The following is a 19,746-nucleotide window of genomic DNA, read 5'->3' on the forward strand; positions in this document are numbered from 1 at the left end:
TACGGTAAAAGATCTTTAGAAATACTTTTTCTAAAGATCTCTTTATCTATGCTAGTGTATACAGGGACAGTTAGGCAGGAATTAGAAATATGCACCCAGAACTGCTCGTGGTTCTTGGTGCATATTGGACCCGACAAGTTCCCTTTAAAGACTGGTAATTTGCATTCCATTGGTGATTTATTTTTTTTCTCACCAAACAAAAATATAAACATTTCAACATTTTTTATTAACAAAGTTTGCTGGTCCCTTTTGCTAAAATGAATGTTTTACCATTTGACCGTTCATCCTCAACACCCAGCATTGCACTGTTATTACTATGTATTTAGCATAGTGTTATGGTTTATTTCATTATAAATATGCAGAAGCTCTAGTTATCTAACACAAAGCTAATGTTTTCCATTTAGCATCTGGAAAATAAAACCTTTTATTTTGCAGAAATGAATTACCACCCTACATCTTAGCTTAATATTTCTTTTTTAGAATGTATGGGTTGCATGTAATAGCCACAATAAAATAGAAAAAAAATCTATTTCCTTCAATTTTAATAGACTCCTGTGACCTAACAAATGTCTTTCAATAAAATTACATTTGTAAAAGCATTTATTTGTTATGCTTACTGTTCTCTTGTGCTTTAGCAAATGAAGGCAGAGCTGTTTATACATATTTAGAAGTCTGCACCGCTAACCGTCATGAACTTTTCCATCTGCTCTGGAACCACAGAGCATTCTTTTTGTAAATTGGAACACAATTATAAAGTGCCATTTGTTCTGCATATAAACAGGAAAAAAAAAATCACAAAAAAAGACAAAATTTATATTAGCTTTTATTTTACTCCAAAGTAGGATTTTAAGTTATAATATATATGACGTCAAGCCCACACAAAAGGATTTGACTGCCAGTTACCGGTGACTATAGACAAAGCTGGTCTGATATATTATTGCTTAGCACAGAGTACTCCATTGACTAAAACATAAAAGATAATACAGATTTATATTCATCTGGACATTAATTTTTCCTGGCTACAATGTGGTAGACCTGTGACCTGCATTTTGACTTGGTCATCAGCTGTCTTCACTAATGAAGCCCATGAGATGGCAATCCTAAAAAAATCCTTTTTAATTTTCTTTTTAAAGTGGATGTACCAAGTTAAGAAGTTATACCCTATCAATAGTATAGAGGGTAACCTATTGACCACTGGGAAGCTTACTGCTGGGACCCTCACCGATCCTTCTAAATGTAGTAGAAGTCAAGAATGGTTATCTCTGGTAGTTCCCTACAGAATGAATGGAGAAGAGATATGCATGTCACATGGTTAGAGATGAGCGAAGCTTTGGATGTTTGGTTCACCAGATACATTCGAGCCTTAAAAAAGTTATTTTTTTCACCCTAACTTGATCAATAGAAGTCAGTAATTAGGCAGAATATGTCTCCACCCACATGCTGCCAGCCAGAAGCAGAACACTTCCGGGGGAGGATGGGTCAGGTTTTTAAATTTTTTTGTTTGGGTGTGCACATTACATTTGATCACGCCAATTCTACCCCCAATGTGAGCTGTTCAAACAGCAAATGGCTCGCACAGGGCTGAGAATCACTCATACCAAAGCACAGTGCTCCTCACTTGAGTGGTTTGCTCTCAACTACGAACCTGAATTTTGTTTTTTTGGAAGTCGGTTTCCGAACTCAAACTCCGATTATCAAACCTCAGGTTCGCTCATCTCTACTCATGGTATCCCAACAGGGCTCTATTCTACGAATCAGTGGGGTTCACAGCAATCAGATTCCAATGATACATTTGTTAACACTTGTGGAATTGAGGTTACCTTATCACCTTGGTAAGCTCACATGTTTAAATTGTATTATGATTTAAATGTTTTCCAAATCAATGTTGATTCTCATAAATTATTGTCTGGAGGCCATAGGTATAGGATTTTTATTTTTGTGTTTACTCTCAAATAGCATCAAATATATATATATATATATATATATATATATATATATATATATATATATATATATATATATATATATATATATATATATATATATATATATATATATATATATATATATATATAATATATATATAAAACTATATTGAAATACTATATTTTCTAGCTGCCACAAATAAGAAACCTTCTTTCCATACATTTGTGCCACAAGTTAAAATTCCTGGTGATTTTAATGCTGGCACCCTTGAAAATGATCCAGAAAATGAAGTATTTATTGCAATTAAATATGTTTTGTCATTCACCTGTGCATTTCCTTTCATTGCATTGGAACAACACAAAAAAAGAAAAAAAAAGACAAATTGAACATAAGTTCACACAAATCCCTTCCAAAATTATGGTTAAACAGTTTTGTTTTAAGCATGTGATGCTTGTTAAAACCCCACTGTGGCAAGTAACAGGTATGGGCAATATGAAAATCCCACCAGAAACCAGGTAAAATGGTGAGAAGTCTTTCTATTGTGTCTCTGTGTGTGTCACACTAAGTATGGAAAACACAAAGAGGCAAAGAGAACTGTCTGAGGACTTGAGAACCAAAATTATTCAATAATATCAACAATCTCAAAGTTACAATCCCATCTCCAGAGATCTTGATGTTCCTTTGTGCACACTGCAAAACATAAAAAAGAGGTTAGAGTAAAAGAGGTGTTACACGCAGCGATATCGCTAGCGATATCACTGGTGAAAGCACCCGCCCCCGTCGTTTGTGCGTCTCGGGCAAATCGCTGCCCGTGTCGCACAATATCGTTCGGAGTCGTCACACGGGATTTACCTGCCTAGCGACGTCCTTTCTAAGGGAGCGGTTCATTCGGCGTCACAGCGGCGTTACTAAGCGGCTGCCCAATAGAAGCAGAGGGGCGGAGATAAGCAGGATGTAACATCCCGCCCACCTCCTTCCTTCCGCATTGCCGGCGGCCGCAGGTAAGCTGTAGTTCGTCGTTCCCGAGGTGTCACACGTAGCGATGTGTGCTGCCTCAGGAACGACAAACAACCTGCAAGCTCAACAATCAATGATTTTTTAAAAAGAACGACATGTCAACGATATACGATAAGGTTAGTATTTTCCATCGTTAACAGTCGCTCTTTGCTGTCACACGCAACAACGTCCCTAAAGATGCCGGATGTGTGTCACGGAATCCGTGACCCCGGCGATATATCGTTAGATACGTCGTTTCATGTAACGGGGCCTTAAGCCAAAATCCTTTTCCGAAAGTGTTTTGTGGACTGATGAGACCAAAATGGAGATTTTTTTGGTAAAGCACATTATTCTACTCTTTACCAAAAATGGAATGAGACCTACAAAGAAAAGAAGACAGACCTACAGTCAAATACAGTGGAGATTCAGAAATGTTTTAAGGTTGTTTTGCTGCCTCTAGCACTGTGTTCTTGATAGTGTTTGTTTGCAACTATGTCCAATTTGCCTTTTTTCATTTTTTTGTGGTGTTCCAAATAAAAAAAACATTTATGATGAAACACATCTAACTGCAATAATTTTCTAGGATAAATACGTACTTCATATTCTGGAATAATTTCACAGTCGCCAACCCTTTTTTTCCATGACTGTATATGTTGTAAGCAGGTGTGGCATTATATAATAGTCAATGGAGTACATGCCCTTCTGAAAAATCTGTTATCTGTGAGAAAGCAGAGAGGTGAGCAGATCTCTGCACCCACAAAGATGTGTCCTCCTTTACTTATCCTGAGCCTCCTGTTGCATGCAGCAGTAGGTCCAGGATGAGAGTGATAATGTGTCCTCCTCTGCACATCCTGATCCGCCTCCTGCTTCATGTGGCAGGAGGCTCAGGATGAGCTGTGCCCTTGATGACGTGTCCTCCTCTGCTCATCCTGAGCCTCCTGCATGCAGCAGCAGGCTCAGGATGAGCTGCACCCATGATAATGTGGCCTCCTCTGCTCATTCTGAGCCTTGTGCTTCATGAATCATGATTCTGACCCACAGACAGCTTCTGTCATTGGTTGCAGGCAGACACTGTCACACAGGCTAGGGGTACATCTGACTGCAACACATCACTGAGGCCAGGACGGCCGATGGGCGAGGAAAGCAGGGAAAGCAGTGCATATGTACATCTGTGACCTAGTCTCCCGGTACCTACCTGCACGCGACCTCAGATCCTCACAAAATCTCCTTCTCTGCTCCTCTCTTATCTCCTCTTCCACAATCGCGTACAAGATTTCTCCCGTGCATCCCCCATACTCTGGAATGCTCTACCTCAGCACATCAGACTCTCCCCTACCGTGGAAAGCTTCAAGAGGAACCTCAAGACCCACCTCTTCCAACAAGCCTACAACCTACAATAGCCCTCAGTCCAGTAGACCACTGCGCAACCAGCTCTGTCCTCACCTATTGTACCATCACCCATTCCCTGTAGACTGTGAGCCCTAACGGGCAGGGTCCTCTCTCCTCCTATACCAGTCTGTTTTGTACTGTTAATGACTGTTGTACGTATACCCTCTTTCACTTGTAAAGCGCCATGGAATAAATGGCGCTATAATAATAAATAATAATAATAATAATAATATGTATGAGCAATGATGAGCGGCACAGGGAGGCCACAGTAACAGCAGACAGCTGCACGGGAGCAGTTACAGCTGCGCCAGAGCCTCGGTAAGTATGAAGTGCTATCTTCATTCTTATTTTCTTTATTTTTTCTTTATTTTTTTGATCTGGATCCAGATCAAACATCCAAAATCTCGGGCCCGGGTCCGTCACCCGGGCACCTTTGAAACCGCGCGGATCCGGACATTTACACTCCGGGTTCGCCCATCACTAATCCTGGATTATCTGTGCATAATTTTTAGGAGTTCCTTTTTATTTCATTTTTATTTCATGCTAATGTACATGAAAGGATAACAGAAAAAAAACAGTTATATCCAATGTACTCAGGGGCCAATCTTTATAACTCATTAATTTTTACCTGTCTTGGCCTCTAATTGTACATTGATTTCGCTAACTTTGTACACGTCCCTATCTCTTATGAGATTTACTGTATGTTTGTCCTTTGTGTTCCCCAGACTTATCACTAAAATGAGACAGCTTATTTTGAGCTGAGTTTGGCAGTGTTGCCTTTTCAGTCCAGTCATTGTGCCGTCTGACGGGATCCTTTCAAACTGTGAATAATGGTGGGATTGCCGAATAACGACAAGATTCACAACAATGTGTATGAGTTTGGGAGGTTTCAATAGTTCTAATCACATTCTAGTACCAGTGAAAACAAATTGTCAATGCCCCAGTAAATAATGTGCTACACAGAAATAGCATTACATACGCATTCATTCATATAAAGTATAAGTTCTAATTCAGTTAAAAAATCTTCATTTTCCAAACACATATCAGCATCTAGGAATGTATAACATTATGCACCATAGTCATGCTGATATAATGACAGGATATGGGTGGAACTGGGCTGAACAACCTATGAGCTAAAATCTCATCCTGACTACTATAACACGCAAAAGGCTTTGAATAGAAATGAGCGGATATATTAAAACTAATTAATTTAGCAACGTCACTGAATTTCCCCATAAATTACATTTACAGAAAATAAATTTAAATTTGCATTAATAGCATAATTTAATGACAGCACAAATAAAAGAAGCTGTGACATTTTGACACAGTTGCGTGCAACAATTATCCCTGTTTGGGGGTATAAAGAGCTTTGACTTTGCTAAACAAAGAAGCAAGAGCTTGTATGACCTGCCCAAAAATTATCCCTTTAAAAGGAAGATAAAACACCTGTAATGTATGGTACTGAATGTGAAGAATAAACTCCTTACCAAAATAGGACATACAGTGACATCCATGACTTTAATGTGGACTCGCAAGTTGAACCCTCATTTTTTCTAGCAGGTGATGGTTGTGCTATTCAGCCATCATTTGCCTCTAACAATATCTGACAGTGGCATTTAATGCACACTGGCAGGGGGCACATCAATATTTTTACCTATAGGCGCCCCAATGACAGGTACGGGGATCTTCAGCAGACGTCTAGTTGGCATAGCAACCCATTGGTGCCCCGCCAATGGGTTGCTATGCCAGCTAGGGGTCTGCTGATGTTCCCCATACCTGTCATTGAAATCTCCTGTGAAAGCTAGCCTATATCTGGCATTCATAGGAGACTGTGATTTTTGCTATACATAGCAGTATTGTAGCATTGGTGTATATAGTACAAGTGATTGGATGATTGCAGGTTTACGTTAACTAAGGGGACTAACAAATACAGTGAAAATGAAAGAAAAATGTTTTTAAAAATAGAAAAAAATATATATCTAAAAGTTCAAATCACCCCTTTTGCCCCATTAAACATAATGCAATTAAAATAAATACACATATTTAGTATCGCTGCATTCGTAAAAATCTGATCTATCAAATTGTAAAATAAATTAATCCACCTGGTAAAAAGTGTAATGATAAAAAAAATTGAAATTACAGAATTCTGTTTTTTTAATCACAGCAACATTGCAGTAAAATACAACAAAAGGCAATGATAACAGTTAATCTACACAAAATGGTATGATTAGAAACCCCAGCTCAGGGCACATAAATAAGCCCTCACAAATTCCACCATCCACAAAATTAAAAATGTTACAGGTATCGGAAAATGGCAACACAAGCAAAAAAAAAAAATAAAAAAAAAAAAAATATATATATATCTATATATATAATTGCCTTATTCTGTCTGTCTGTCTGTCTGTCTGTCTGTCTGTCATGCTCCAAAATTGTGTCACGGTGACAGTGTCCTTACGGTGACACAAAGCTGATTGGCCGCTGGGCTCGCCATGGCCCCGCCCCCCCACACGGATTGATTGCTCGCCCAGGCTGCGCCCCCACACGGATTGGCCAGCCGCTCGCCCAGGCTCCGCCCCCCCCACAGATTGGCCTCTCGCCCCGGCACCCTGCAGGGATTGGCAACTCGGCCACGCCACGCCCCGCCCCCCTCACGCAATGCACGCTAGCTCTGGCCCCGCCCCCCGCACGCAGTCCCCGAACTGACATGGACGGAGAAACGACTCCCGGGTGAGTACTGTACCCGACCCCCCCGACCCCCCCCCCACCCACGGGAGCCCACATCAGCGTACGCCGCCAGCCCAGCCGACACTTACCCTCGCATTGCTGGCCTTGCCGTATGCTGGTGTGGGCTCCCGTGCGAGCGGGGGACGAGATACGCTGGTAACCATGGTTGCATAGTTACCAGCGCATCAAGGTCCTGCTTCGGCCGGACATCTACACGCACACACATAACAGCACACACACACACACACACACACATACACACACATCAGATCACACTCACTCTCACACACACCTCACACACACATTACATCGCATCTACACACTCGCAGCATCCGCCGATATCACTTGCTTCTCGGCCTCGATACTGTGCTGTTGTGACCTTCCAGGACCTGACGGAGAATCACATGGCCAGAAGCATGTGGTATCTCCGGATGTTGTGACTGTGAGCGCGTATGTGCGATATTGTCAGTGTCTGTGTGTGTGAGTGTATGCGATCGGGTGTGTTTGAGTGTATGCGATCGGGTGTGTGTGAGTGTATGCGATCGGGTGTGTGTGAGTGTATGCGATCGGGTGTGTGTGAGTGTATGCGATCGGGTGTGTGTGAGTGTATGCGATCGGGTGTGTGTGAGTGTATGCGATCGGGTGTGTGAGTGTCGGCAGAGGAGCACGGCGTGCTGGAGGAGGCTGGGAGCAGAGAGGCTGATCTTGGGGAAGGCTGGGAGAGGGAGGCTGATGCTGGGAAAGACTGGGAAGGGAAGGCTGATGCTGGGGAAGGCTGATGCTGAGGGAGGCTGGGAGGGGAAGACGGAGGCTGGGAGGACAGAGGCTGATCGTGGGGAAGCCTGGAAGGAGAGAGGCTGATGCTGGGGGAGGCTGGAAGGAGAGAGGCTGATGCTGAGAGAGGCTGGGAGGGGGAGGCTGATGCTGGAGGAGGCTGGGACGAGGGACGCTGGGAGGAGAGAGGCTGATGCTGGGGGAGGCTGATGCTGGGGGAGGCTGGAAAGAGAGAGGCTGATGCTAGGGGAGGCTGATGCTGGGGGAGGCTGGGAGGAAAGAGGCTAGGAGGAGAGAGGCTGATGCTGGGGGAGGCTAGAAGGAGAAAGGCTGATGCAGGGGCAGGCTGATGCTGGGGGAGGCTGGGAGGGGGAGGCTGATGCTGGGGGAGGCTTGGAGCATGATGGGGAGTGCGCAGCATTGGGGATGGAGCACGTTTGGGAGTGCGCAGCATGGGGGATGGAGCACGTTTGGGAGTGCGCAGCATGGGGGATGGAGCATGAAAGGGAGTGCGCAGCATGGCGGATGGAGCACGTTTGGGAGTGCGCAGCATGGCGGATGGAGCACTTTTGGGAGTGCGCAGCATGGGGGATGGAGCACGATCGGGAGTGCGCTGCATGGCGGATGGAGCACGTTTGGGAGTGCGCAGGATGGGAGATGGAGCACGATGGAAGGTGCGCAGCATAGGAGATGGAGCACGATGGGGAGTGCGCTGCATAGGGGATGGAGCACGATGGGAAGTGCACACCTCCCCCCAACACACACACGCGCGCGCACTGCACAACACACCACACACACACACTGGGAACCACAAACAACTTCCCTACACAGACACCCACACACAGACAACGCTGCACACACAAATATACGCACATACCGCACAACACACACATTGCACAAAACATACCTCCCCCCAAAACACACCACACACACACAAACCGCGCAACACACACACAACGCTACAGACACACAGCGCTCCACAAACAACGCAACACACAAACAACACCGCTCTCACCCCCCATCTCACCCAGACAACACCCAGAACATGTACAGCGCCCTACACAAACACTTGGTAACTACACACAACAACATATATATATATATATATATATATATATATATATAACAAAAATCATACATGAACTACACAATACGTAAGTTCTAGAATACCCGATGCGTAGAATCGGGCCACCTTCTAGTATATATATATATATATATATACTGGTTGGTCCAACAGTAGGTGGACAGAAAATAATAATATTTATTTTGATTTAAATGGTTCTTCTCTTTGGGGCTTGAGTACCAAATGTTTCCACCCAATTTGCTCTAACGGTTTCAGCATTTTGAGATTTCCAATACTCTTTTAAAATCCATTTTCTTTGATCTGTATTTAAATTATTTGTCATTATGGGTTATCTGAATTATGTGAAAAGAAAACAAATTTGGGGGAGATTTATCTGTGAAAACTGACTCAGTTGCCCTTAGCAACCAATCATATTCCCCCTTTCATTCACCAAATCGTCTGTGAAGAATTAAAAGAGGAATCTGATTGTTTGCTAAGGGCAACTGAGTCAGTTTCACTTTATACCATGCTTGATAAATCTCCCCCTTCATAACCCTACTACACGTACTGTCCACCTACTTTCGGACCACCCTGTATATATATATATATATATATATATATATATATATATATATATATATATATATATATATATTATTTTTTTTATGCAGTCCCTAATTTTTTTCACTACTTACATGTATAACAAAAACAACATATTTGGTTTCTACGTAATTGTACTGATCTAGAAAATTATGATGACAGGTAATTTTTAATGTGATAAATAAGAAAAAATGTTGAATTGCTCTTTTTTGCAATTTTCAACATACTTGGTATTTTTTCCCTCTTTCCAGTGCATCGCATGATAAAATGGTGTCATTCAAAAGTACAATTTGCCTTACAAAAAACAAGCCTTCATGACTATGTAGATAGAAAAATAAATGTGTTAGGCATAAAAATGGAAATTGGCTGTGGTGTAAAAGGATTAATGGGCTCTCAGTCAGAAATAAAAAAACCCAAACAATTATACCTTTTTTGTGTTTGCAACTAGACTGCGAATTCCAAAATTATTATTCATTTACATATATTTTTTATCAACCCATCCAAAAATGATCTCTTCATTTGTGGAGACAAAACAGTGGCATTGTTTTGAACATGCAGTAGTTCTGCCTTGTGTCATCAAGCATCTGCTTGAGAAAGGTCATAGCTTAGGTACTGTTGAACTGGGCTGTCAGAGGGGCGTTACTCTGTTTGCTATGGACATTCATTTTTGCACAAGAAGACAAAACATCTTGTCAATCATGTTATATATTTTAACTGATGCTATTTCCTCCGATATTTCTAAAATTGATTCTTTTGTGACAGAAAATTGCACTTAGGGAATTTAAATAATTTGGTTTTGTCAATTTCTGATAATTTTTCCTTTACTAACCTGCTAGGGGCAAATACTGGGGGAAGTTTTGACCTTGCAGGAAGGTCTTAGTGGTTATACATGCTGTCGGCAATCATCCACTGTGCAAAAGCTTCACCAATGAGGGGATTCATATTTCACTGTTAATACTCCAATTACCCCACTACAATTATTATTTCTTTTGTAAATTGATCTCTTTGACAAAAAATTTAATTGAAGGAATTCAGAGAAATTTGATCAAAAGAAATAATTTTTTTTTTTTACTTTCTGATCTGGTCTTCGCAGAAGTGTTGACTTTTCAGGGAGTGGAAACATTTCTCTTGGTCAAACATAAGGTCGGCAACCAATCCCTGTGCAAAATGACTTTTAAAGACGTTTGATTGGATAATTATACACAATCCTGATTAGGGTGATACTGGGAAAATTCCATCCAGATGCAGTCACAATAATAATTCATTTCAGCCAAAATTAGTGAAAAAGAAAAAAGATGAGATTGTTGTATTGACAAATTAAAATATGAAATATGATAAATTTTGGTTAAAAAAATGTTACATTTTGCACTCAAACTTGGCAGGCATGGCTCTTTAGTACAATAAATTATGGCGGCTAGGTATCATCCGTAGAGCCTGAGCCCACACAATTTTTTCGCAAAAGGAAATACAATCTAGTTGGTCTTGCACAGTGGCGGACATATCATTGGTGCAAACTGTGCAGCTGCAGGGGCCCAAGAGGTCAGTGGAGCACAACTATCTCCAAAGCAAGAGGAATTGTGCATTGTGATGAGTTATTGGATTGAAAAGGGCCCATACACAGTTCTTGTATAGAGGTTCTCTTTTGTCTTTGTCTGCCAGTGGTGTGACATCAATTATGGTGAACTAAGTCTCATAAAAATATACTTGGAATGGAAGTCAATGGGAAACTTGAACATATCTCCAAAAGACTCTTTCGGAAAAATGCTCTAGTTTCCATTGACTTTCATTATACTCTGTACATGAGTTGAGCCCGTCCAAGTGTCCGACCTGCTCGTTTTGAGTACTGAGCATTAGAGCATCTTAGTGATTGGTCATCACTAGTGATGATGAGACTGCTACAAAATTACTGTATATCGCTTGAATGTTGGATTTCTTTTCACAGACCGAGACTATTATTCTCATTTTCAATATAGTACATCAAAACTGTTGGTGTGCACCACAATCACATTTGGCCTTTACCTTTCCCTATCCTGTTTGCTCACCGGTATAGTACAATGTAATTTTAAATCAGTGGAAACATTAAAAACTCAAAAGGAGAATTGTAAAGTAAGGAACAGATAAAACATTTGATTCTACAACATATCTCATTAACCACTAATAGGTCCATAAGTTTTCTTGCTGCTGTACAGAATAAAGGAGCTTTACCTTGACAGTAAGAAAACAATGGACAAGAGTTTAGACTGATCCTAACTGCTAGGTGGTCATGTATCTATATAACCTCTGTTCCAATACTTGCTCTTTTTATTAATCTAGTTCTAAAACATACAGAATTACGTTACACTTTGTTTTAATGATCATTTACCACTATATTGATAAGACTATTCACATTTCCACTTAAAGCCACACATGACTTGTGCCTTAACAATGTTTATATTAAATAAAACACTGCCTAATATACTCCCCCAGTTTCCTGCTAGTACTACTTAATTATTGAGAACATTTGATGATTTGTTTCTCCCTATGGAGTTGCTCTACTATTTGAAGGTAATGATACCATACTGTTTTTTTCAGCTTTGTGTTGTATTTCTTATAGGACTACCAACTGCATTGTGTTTGAAGCAAATGTTCAGATCTTAATTTGGTTAGTTTCCCATAACGGAGAAAATGCTTTATATGATTCAATGGAAATGTTAACAGAACCACGATTCAAACTTTTCGAGCTAAATCTACAAACTACTTAGTAGGGTTTTTTTTCTGGAAATCTATAGTCAGGCTGTTGTCTAATTGCACTTTTCAATGGTTTACACAAGTTGATATAAATAAGATATCAATAGGAGTAGTGATGAGCGAATCTTAACAAATACGTTTCTGCCACATTTGATTGATTTCACTATCAGATTCAATTTGGTTGGCATAAAATTTGTGGTGGTTCGGACAGGAAAGGGACTAGCGGACGTGGCGGCTCCTCTGGCATCCTCCAGACCGTGAGCTCCCAGTGTACATAGAGTGGTAGCTACTCGGGACTAACAGTCCTAGCTGGTTGAGCTCACCATTAGGAAACATATACCTGGAATCTGTACATCCCTACAGTCCCATGATAGGCCTCTGCTTGCCCTCCTTTTGCCTCCCTACAGGAGAAAGATATATATCTGGATACATCTAGAACTAACCGACTCTATACACCTTGGAGTCAGGCAGCAAGGGTTTCCCCCTCACCTGGTTTCCTCTCCATATACGGTTTTTCCTTACAGGTAATATCAGCGGTCAGGCATATCCTGAGGAGCTGCATTTCCTTTAACCTTCTAGGATAGTTAATACTTATTCTGGCCGTCAACAGGACCTCAACACGGCCCAGACACATTTTTCAACCTGAATAATAAGAGTGGACACGAACACCCTGTCCACAACAGACCAGCTCACAACCTGTGAATATACAACTCCAGTTAGTCCAGGAATTAACTAAAGAAAACCGTAACTACTATCCGGACACGATATAGTAATCTAACTATAATACTTATCATTAAAAAAGATACAAGCACTTAACTGCAAGGACCAGCTACCTTGTGTCCTTCTTTCCAAGGAGTGATTCTGCTTATATCCCCTGATGATCCCCTGTACTGCGTTAGGGGGGGTGAAACGCGTCGGGAGAGCTGGGGGGTTCACAAGCTTAGTGGAACTCTGAGCTCTGACCTAACGTATCCAGTACTTCTTAACTAGGGAAACTTTACCAAACGGAAGAACCCTGGACATCTAACGCATTATGTCTTTGTTGGCTATGGTTCTATTTGTATGTACTACACTCTAAATCACTTTATTTTTGGTGGTAGTTACCCCCGCTAGAGGGTAGCAAGGACAGTGAGGCTGACGAACACCTCCAGCAGAAAAAATAGGCTCACTGATAAGTGAAGATATCTAACCAAAGCCAAGGGAGATAGTCACAGTATATATTTATCAGCATTACCCTGACAGTGACCAACCAATGTCTTCTTCACTTTATCCTTCTCCAGAACCATTGTCTGAGGCTTTCCTCAGGCAAGGGTATTGTCTGTCTGACACCTGCACTTTATTTTCATGTCTATATGTGATCTTAAATATGTTTGATGAGGAGAACAATACATTTGTTCTGTTTTAATATTTATGAAATTTAATAAAACGATTTTTATGAGAGTAGAAATAGTGGTGTTCTTAGTAAATTACTACCTCTATACATATTTTTCCAGTGGTTTGAGTGTCCTAATCTGCGCCTCCTGTCCCTCCTTTCGCCCTACTCTGTGCTGATTGATGTGGATGATGCCTTGGATGCCATCCAGGTTGGCGGGCAAAAACTCCTTATTCTCATCTCGGCTCGCGAAGGCGCACTTCACTCTATCGTGTTGTGGGAACAGACAAAAACATAAGAGCGCTTGTATGAACCGGCAAGTTCTCTGTGCAGGTGCGAGATTTTGCCAAGCAATGTGGATGAAGCTGGTGACATCATCCACATTGCCAGGCAAAATCTCATGCCTGTACAGAGAACTTACCAGTTTGCGCAGGTGCATCTATGTTTTCGGCTCTGATCACAACAGGGCAGAGCAAAGTGACCCTGAGCGAGCTCTAAATATGGAGCTTTTGCCCACCTACATGGATGGTGTCATCCACATCAATCAGCACAGGAGAAAGACAAAAGGAGGGACAGGAGGCGCAGATTAGAACACCCATCAGACTGGACAGGACAATCTACATACAGGGCAGAAGATCTTATAAGGGTATTTTGGGGTCTACAGGGGGATCAGGGGTAACGTGCAACTTTATAGAATGCAGCACAGGTGCTGCTTAAGGTACTTGTTTTAGTTTAGAAGGCCAAAATCTTGTGACAGGTTCCCTTTACATATAAATTATTTTTCTTTACAACACAAAGAAAGAAATACCTATTATTGGTTAACTTATTTTTATTATTTTTTTATTGATCCTGCTTTACACCACATGATTTGCTGAATAAATACTTCAGGTTACGTGGATACCTAATGTGTAGTTTTTTTTGTCTATTTGTTATATCTATGTAATAAAATGTATTTAATAATAAATAAGGTTTTTTAACATGATACCTTTATCTTTTATATTTTTTTATCTTTTACAGAAGTTTTATTTGTGATTTTCTTATATAATTTTTCCTCAAGAGCTCATAAAGGATCTCTTGAGAATTTTTTCTCAGTTTTTCCACTGTGACTGGAGTATCCATAGAAGAAGAAAACAGCCCACTTCTGTTCTGGGTTTCATTCACATGGATAATATCAGTTTGCTAGGACCTAGCAATTTTGCTGTTCCAACAAAGTACCAGTAGTCATGTGATAACCTGGTGCCAGTGCTTCACTGAATAGAGCTGTCTTCTCCCCAGGACAGCCTGCAACTGGACTTGCTTCTGCTAGATTGCAGTAGTTTTAACCGTGTGATGTAAATTTACAATGGTGCAGGGTCAAAGACCAGATTCAAGCACAGTAAATTTACGCCACTTGCCACTTGGTTATTAACTGGTAAAATCTTCATTCTTCAGTGAACAATACATTAAAAAGTTACAGGCTTGTATTAATTTAGATTGATTATTTGCTAGCCTCAACTATTGGAGTGCTGGAGCAATGTGCACTTAAAGGGGAACTTGAGCAAGTTTGGGGCCTATAAGCTGCAGCCACCACCAGTGAGCTCTGATATACAACATTCTAACATGGTGTATATAAGAACCCAGGCCGCTGTGTAGAACATAAAAATCACTTTATAATACTTACCTAACCGGTCGCTGTGGTGGAGTTGGGCCATATGGGCGTCTCTGTTCTCTAGTGCCAGCGCCTCCTCTTTCGGCCATCTTCATCTTCCTTCTGAAGCCTGTGTGCATGACGTGTCCTACGTCATACACACTCACTGGTCCCGCGCAGGCGCACTACTATACTTTGATCTGTCCTGCTTATCGCAGATGAAAGTACACCTGCTCAGAACCTCAATGCCGGCGAGTGTGGATGATGTAGGATGCGTCATGCACCCCGGCTTCAGAAGAACGACGACAAAGATGGCCGAAAGAAGAGGCGCCGGCCCTAGAGAATGGAGACACCCATATGACCCAAATCCACCGCAGCGACCATTTTTGTTAAGTATTATAAATTGATTTCTACGTTCTACACAGCGGCCTGGGATTTTATATACAGCATATTAGAATGCTGTATATAAGAGCCCACTGGTGGTGGCCACAGCTTATAGGCCCCATATCTGGTGACAGGTTCCCTTTAATTCATTAAAAGGAATACACTGCTTAATAAATTGGCACATCTTTTAACTGCCATGCACCAAAAATGTATGTCACCCATGGCATAAAAATATGAAATAAATTATAAAAAATTGTCATAAGCATTAGAACCCGTTGCATCCTACCGAAACACTAGAGCTGGCCTAGCAGTGGCATAAAAATTCCAAAAGTCATAAAATATTCCAAGCAGCTCTATGCCTGAATTCAGAGAAAACTGCTTGATCAGTCATGCCTAAGGGGTACTTTGCACATTGCGACATCGCTACTGCGATGTCATCGGGGTCAAATCAAAAGTGACGCACATCCGGCGCCAGTAACTACGTCGCAACGTGGAAAGCCTAGATGCACCGATAAACGATCGCAAAAGCGTCGTAAATCGGTGATCTGTGTAGTGTCGGTCATTTTCATAATTTCGCTGCAGCGACAGGTACGATGTTGTTCCTCGTTCCTGCGGCAGCATACATCGCTGTGTATGAAGCCGCAGGAGCGAGGCACATCTCCTTACCTGCCTCCACCGGCTATGCGGAAGGAAGGAGGTGGGCGGGATGTTTACGTCCCGCTCATCTCCGCCCCTCCGCTTCTATTGGCCGCCTGCCATGTGACATCGCTGTGATGATGCACGGCCCGCCCCTTTAGGAAGGAGGCGGGTCGCCGGCCAGAGAGACGTCACAGGGCAGGTAAGTGCGTGTGAAGCTGCCGTAGCGATAATGTTCGCTACGGCAGCTATCACAAGATATCGCATGTGCGACGTGGGCGGGTACTATCGTGCTCGGCATCGCTATTATCGGCTAGCTATGTCGCAGCGTGTAATGTACCCCTTAGTGTTTACCTCTTGTGGAATACCATCTTTTTAATATATTTTTTACATGAAAATTAAACGTTTTAAAGAACATTTAGTGTTGCAATGATATCCCTACATTTTTCATACAAATATAAATGCCTGAAGTCATAATCATTCTTTGTACCGCTTTCTTGCTTTTTTGTCACTAAATTGCAGAATACAAATAATATAATGGTCAGAAATATTAATATTTCGCGCACACAAGCCTATTCTGAAAGTTTAGTTTCTTGTCAACTAACTATGTGTCTACTTACAAGCTAGAAAATTTTTGAAGATTTTGAACAGTCCGAGCAAAACTTATGTTTGAAAGTTGCATATTTTAAGATTATATGTGCACTAACAAAGCTTAATTTAGTTAACACTGGAGACTGGAGAGGTCCTCAAAATGTGATGAAATGTAGCATGACATGTAGTTACATTTTAATCGTGTTACACATGTTGGATATTAATCTTGATCTCCTGAAATTTTTATGTCATTTTAGACTACGGATAGAGACACTGGAAACTACAGCAGCAATAGTTATAAACTGATTGTGCCCCCAATTAAGGATGGGAAAGAAGGCTTTGTTATCGAATTCTATTCTGGAGTCATCAAAACTGCGATGCTCTTCAAGAATATGAGAAGGTCTTATTTCAAATTCGAAGTTATCGCAACGGACGATTATGGAAAGGGCTTAAGCAGCAAGGCTGATGTAATTGTAAGTACAAATATATTCAAAACTCATAAAACCATTTGACTACTTGGATGAAATGTTTAATAATGAACAGTTCTTCATATAATCGGTTTACAGAGGTGAAAATAATAACTTAGACAATGGTCACCTCTTAGACTAGCTCAGCTCCTCTGTAATCCGGTAGGGTCATTTTCTTAGTTTTGTAGCTATTCTGTTTTTATTATTGTGTAATTTAGCATTCTATTTTCTCTGCATGGTTATATGGGCAGCCATCTTGCCTGAGTTTCCGCTAACAGAACTTAGAAATATGCTTTACAGCAACTGTTTTACGAGATTTGACTTCTATACAAAAGTTTTCTAGGCATGCTCTGCAAACTGTTCAAACATCACTATGAAGGGTATATAAGGGGTCAGCTGTTTCCATCATGTATGGTGAAGGACAAATCCTATGTTATTGATATATAGTTCCAAGGAGATGATACTGTGGAAGACAGAGTGCAAGAGAGACTTACCCGGTAGGGATATCAGATACAAAAGGATTCCGATACACTCATCTTTTCAGGTTGTGAAAGTCACAACCCCTATGTAGCACATTCAGTAGTGGTATCAGCCACAGCCCCGAGGTATAGAGCATGACGTAGAAGGAAATCGGGTATATACCGCACTGATACTCAATAGTATATTAATAGGATTCCTTTATTGTTCGTATAGGTCTACGCATTTCAGAGACATCCGTCTCCTTCCTCAGGACAAAGTGATATCCTGAGGAAGGAGACGGATGTCGCTGAAATGCGTAGACCTGTATGAACAATAAAGGAATCATATTAATATACTATTGAGTATCAGTGCGGTATATACCCGATTTCATTCTACGTCATATTACATTGATATATAGTTGATACTTTTCATTATAATCCTGCAGAAAGTGATGAGTAGACTGATAATGATTGTCCCTACAGAACAGAAATAGATATCAGCCATCGTGAAAATTGCAAATTTCAGATTTTTTTTAAAATATACTTTTTACATAATTTATTGATTAAAACATTTGTTTATTGTTTTATAATGACATGTTCCAAGTGAATTACATGTTCATACCCCTTTTAATTTTATGCCACTGTTTCTGGTAAACAATTGATGTTACTAGAAATCAACATCGTAGAGTCATAGGAAATCTAGAACAATCAAATAAAATTAATGGGCCATAACAGGAAACATGGACATAAATTGTGTTAATCAGACAAACTCTTTAAAGGTGGTGTCACACATAGCGACGCAGCAGCGATCACGACCAGCGATCTGACCTTATCAGGATCGCTGCTGCCTCGTTACATGGTTCCTGGTGAGCTGTCAAACAGGCAGATCTCACCAGCGACCAGTGACCAGCCCCCAGCCAGCAGCGACGCGTGGAAGCGTAACTAAGGTAAATATCGGGTAACCAAGGAAAGCACTTCTCTTGGTTACCCGATATTTACCTTAGTTATTAGCGTCCGCCGCTCTCACGCTACCAGTGCCAGCTCCCTGTTCCCTGCACTCCTAGCCAGAGTACGCATCGGGTTAATTACCTGATGTGTACTCCAGCTACGTGTGCAGGGAGCAGGGAGCCAGCACTGGCAACGTGCGAGCACACCGCATAGCGCTGGCTCCCTGCACTCCTAGCCAGAGTACACATCGGGTTTATTACCCGATGTGTACTCCAGCTACATGTGCAGGGAGCAGGGAGCTGGCACTGGCAGCGTGAGAGCATACTGCTTAGTGCTGGCTCCCGGCACTCCTAGCCAGAGTACACATCGGGTTAATTACCTGATGTGTACTCCAGCTACGTATACAGGGAGCAGGGAGCTGGCACTGGCAGCATGAGAGCGGTGGTGCTAGTAACTAATGTAAATATCTGGTAACCAGGGAAGGGGCTTCTTGGTTACCCGATGTTTACCATGGTTACAGCTTACCACAGGCTGCCAGACGCCAGCTCCCTGCTCCCTGCTCGCTTCAGTTCGTCGCTCTCTCGCTGTAACACACAGCAATGTGTGCTTCACAGCAGGAGAGCAACGTCCCAAAAATGAAGCAGGACATTCAGCAACGACCGGCGACCTCACAGCAGGGGCCAGGTCGTTGCTGGATGTCACACACAGTGACAGCGATGGGACGTCGCTGCTACGTCACAGAAAATGGTGACTTAGCAGCGACGATGTTGTCGTCATCGCTATGTGTGACACCACCTTTAGTTCTTAAATTAAAGAAGTCTTGTATTGGTAGTGATTGTGACATATTAAAAACCCTCTGGTTACTTTTTCTATATTCAGCCTACAATAATGGCTACAATCAGTTTAAATAAGTAGGTTTACAAAATTTCTAGAAATTATATTGAGAACTGTGTACTTTACCAAAAAGTCAGAAAAATAAAACATTATAATAACTTCGGATGGTGAAATACCGCAGTGCCAAAGATTTTAGAGTCCAGAATTTCTAAAGCCATTTCAAGAAAAAT

The 19,746-nt window shown here is 41.5% G+C and overlaps 1 protein-coding gene across 1 annotated transcript in view; it reads left to right on the forward strand.

Moving 5' to 3' along the window:
- PCDH15 (protocadherin related 15) overlaps nt 1-19,746 on the forward strand; it is a 2,365,808-nt gene that overhangs the window by 2,042,372 nt on the left and 303,690 nt on the right. The window contains exon 28 of the mRNA XM_075348720.1: nt 17,067-17,282. Within this exon, the coding sequence (XP_075204835.1) occupies nt 17,067-17,282 (216 nt within the window). The remainder of the gene's footprint in view (nt 1-17,066; nt 17,283-19,746) is intronic.

This window comes from Anomaloglossus baeobatrachus, chromosome 5 (assembly GCF_048569485.1).
Source record: "Anomaloglossus baeobatrachus isolate aAnoBae1 chromosome 5, aAnoBae1.hap1, whole genome shotgun sequence".
Lineage (NCBI taxonomy): Eukaryota > Metazoa > Chordata > Amphibia > Anura > Aromobatidae > Anomaloglossus > Anomaloglossus baeobatrachus.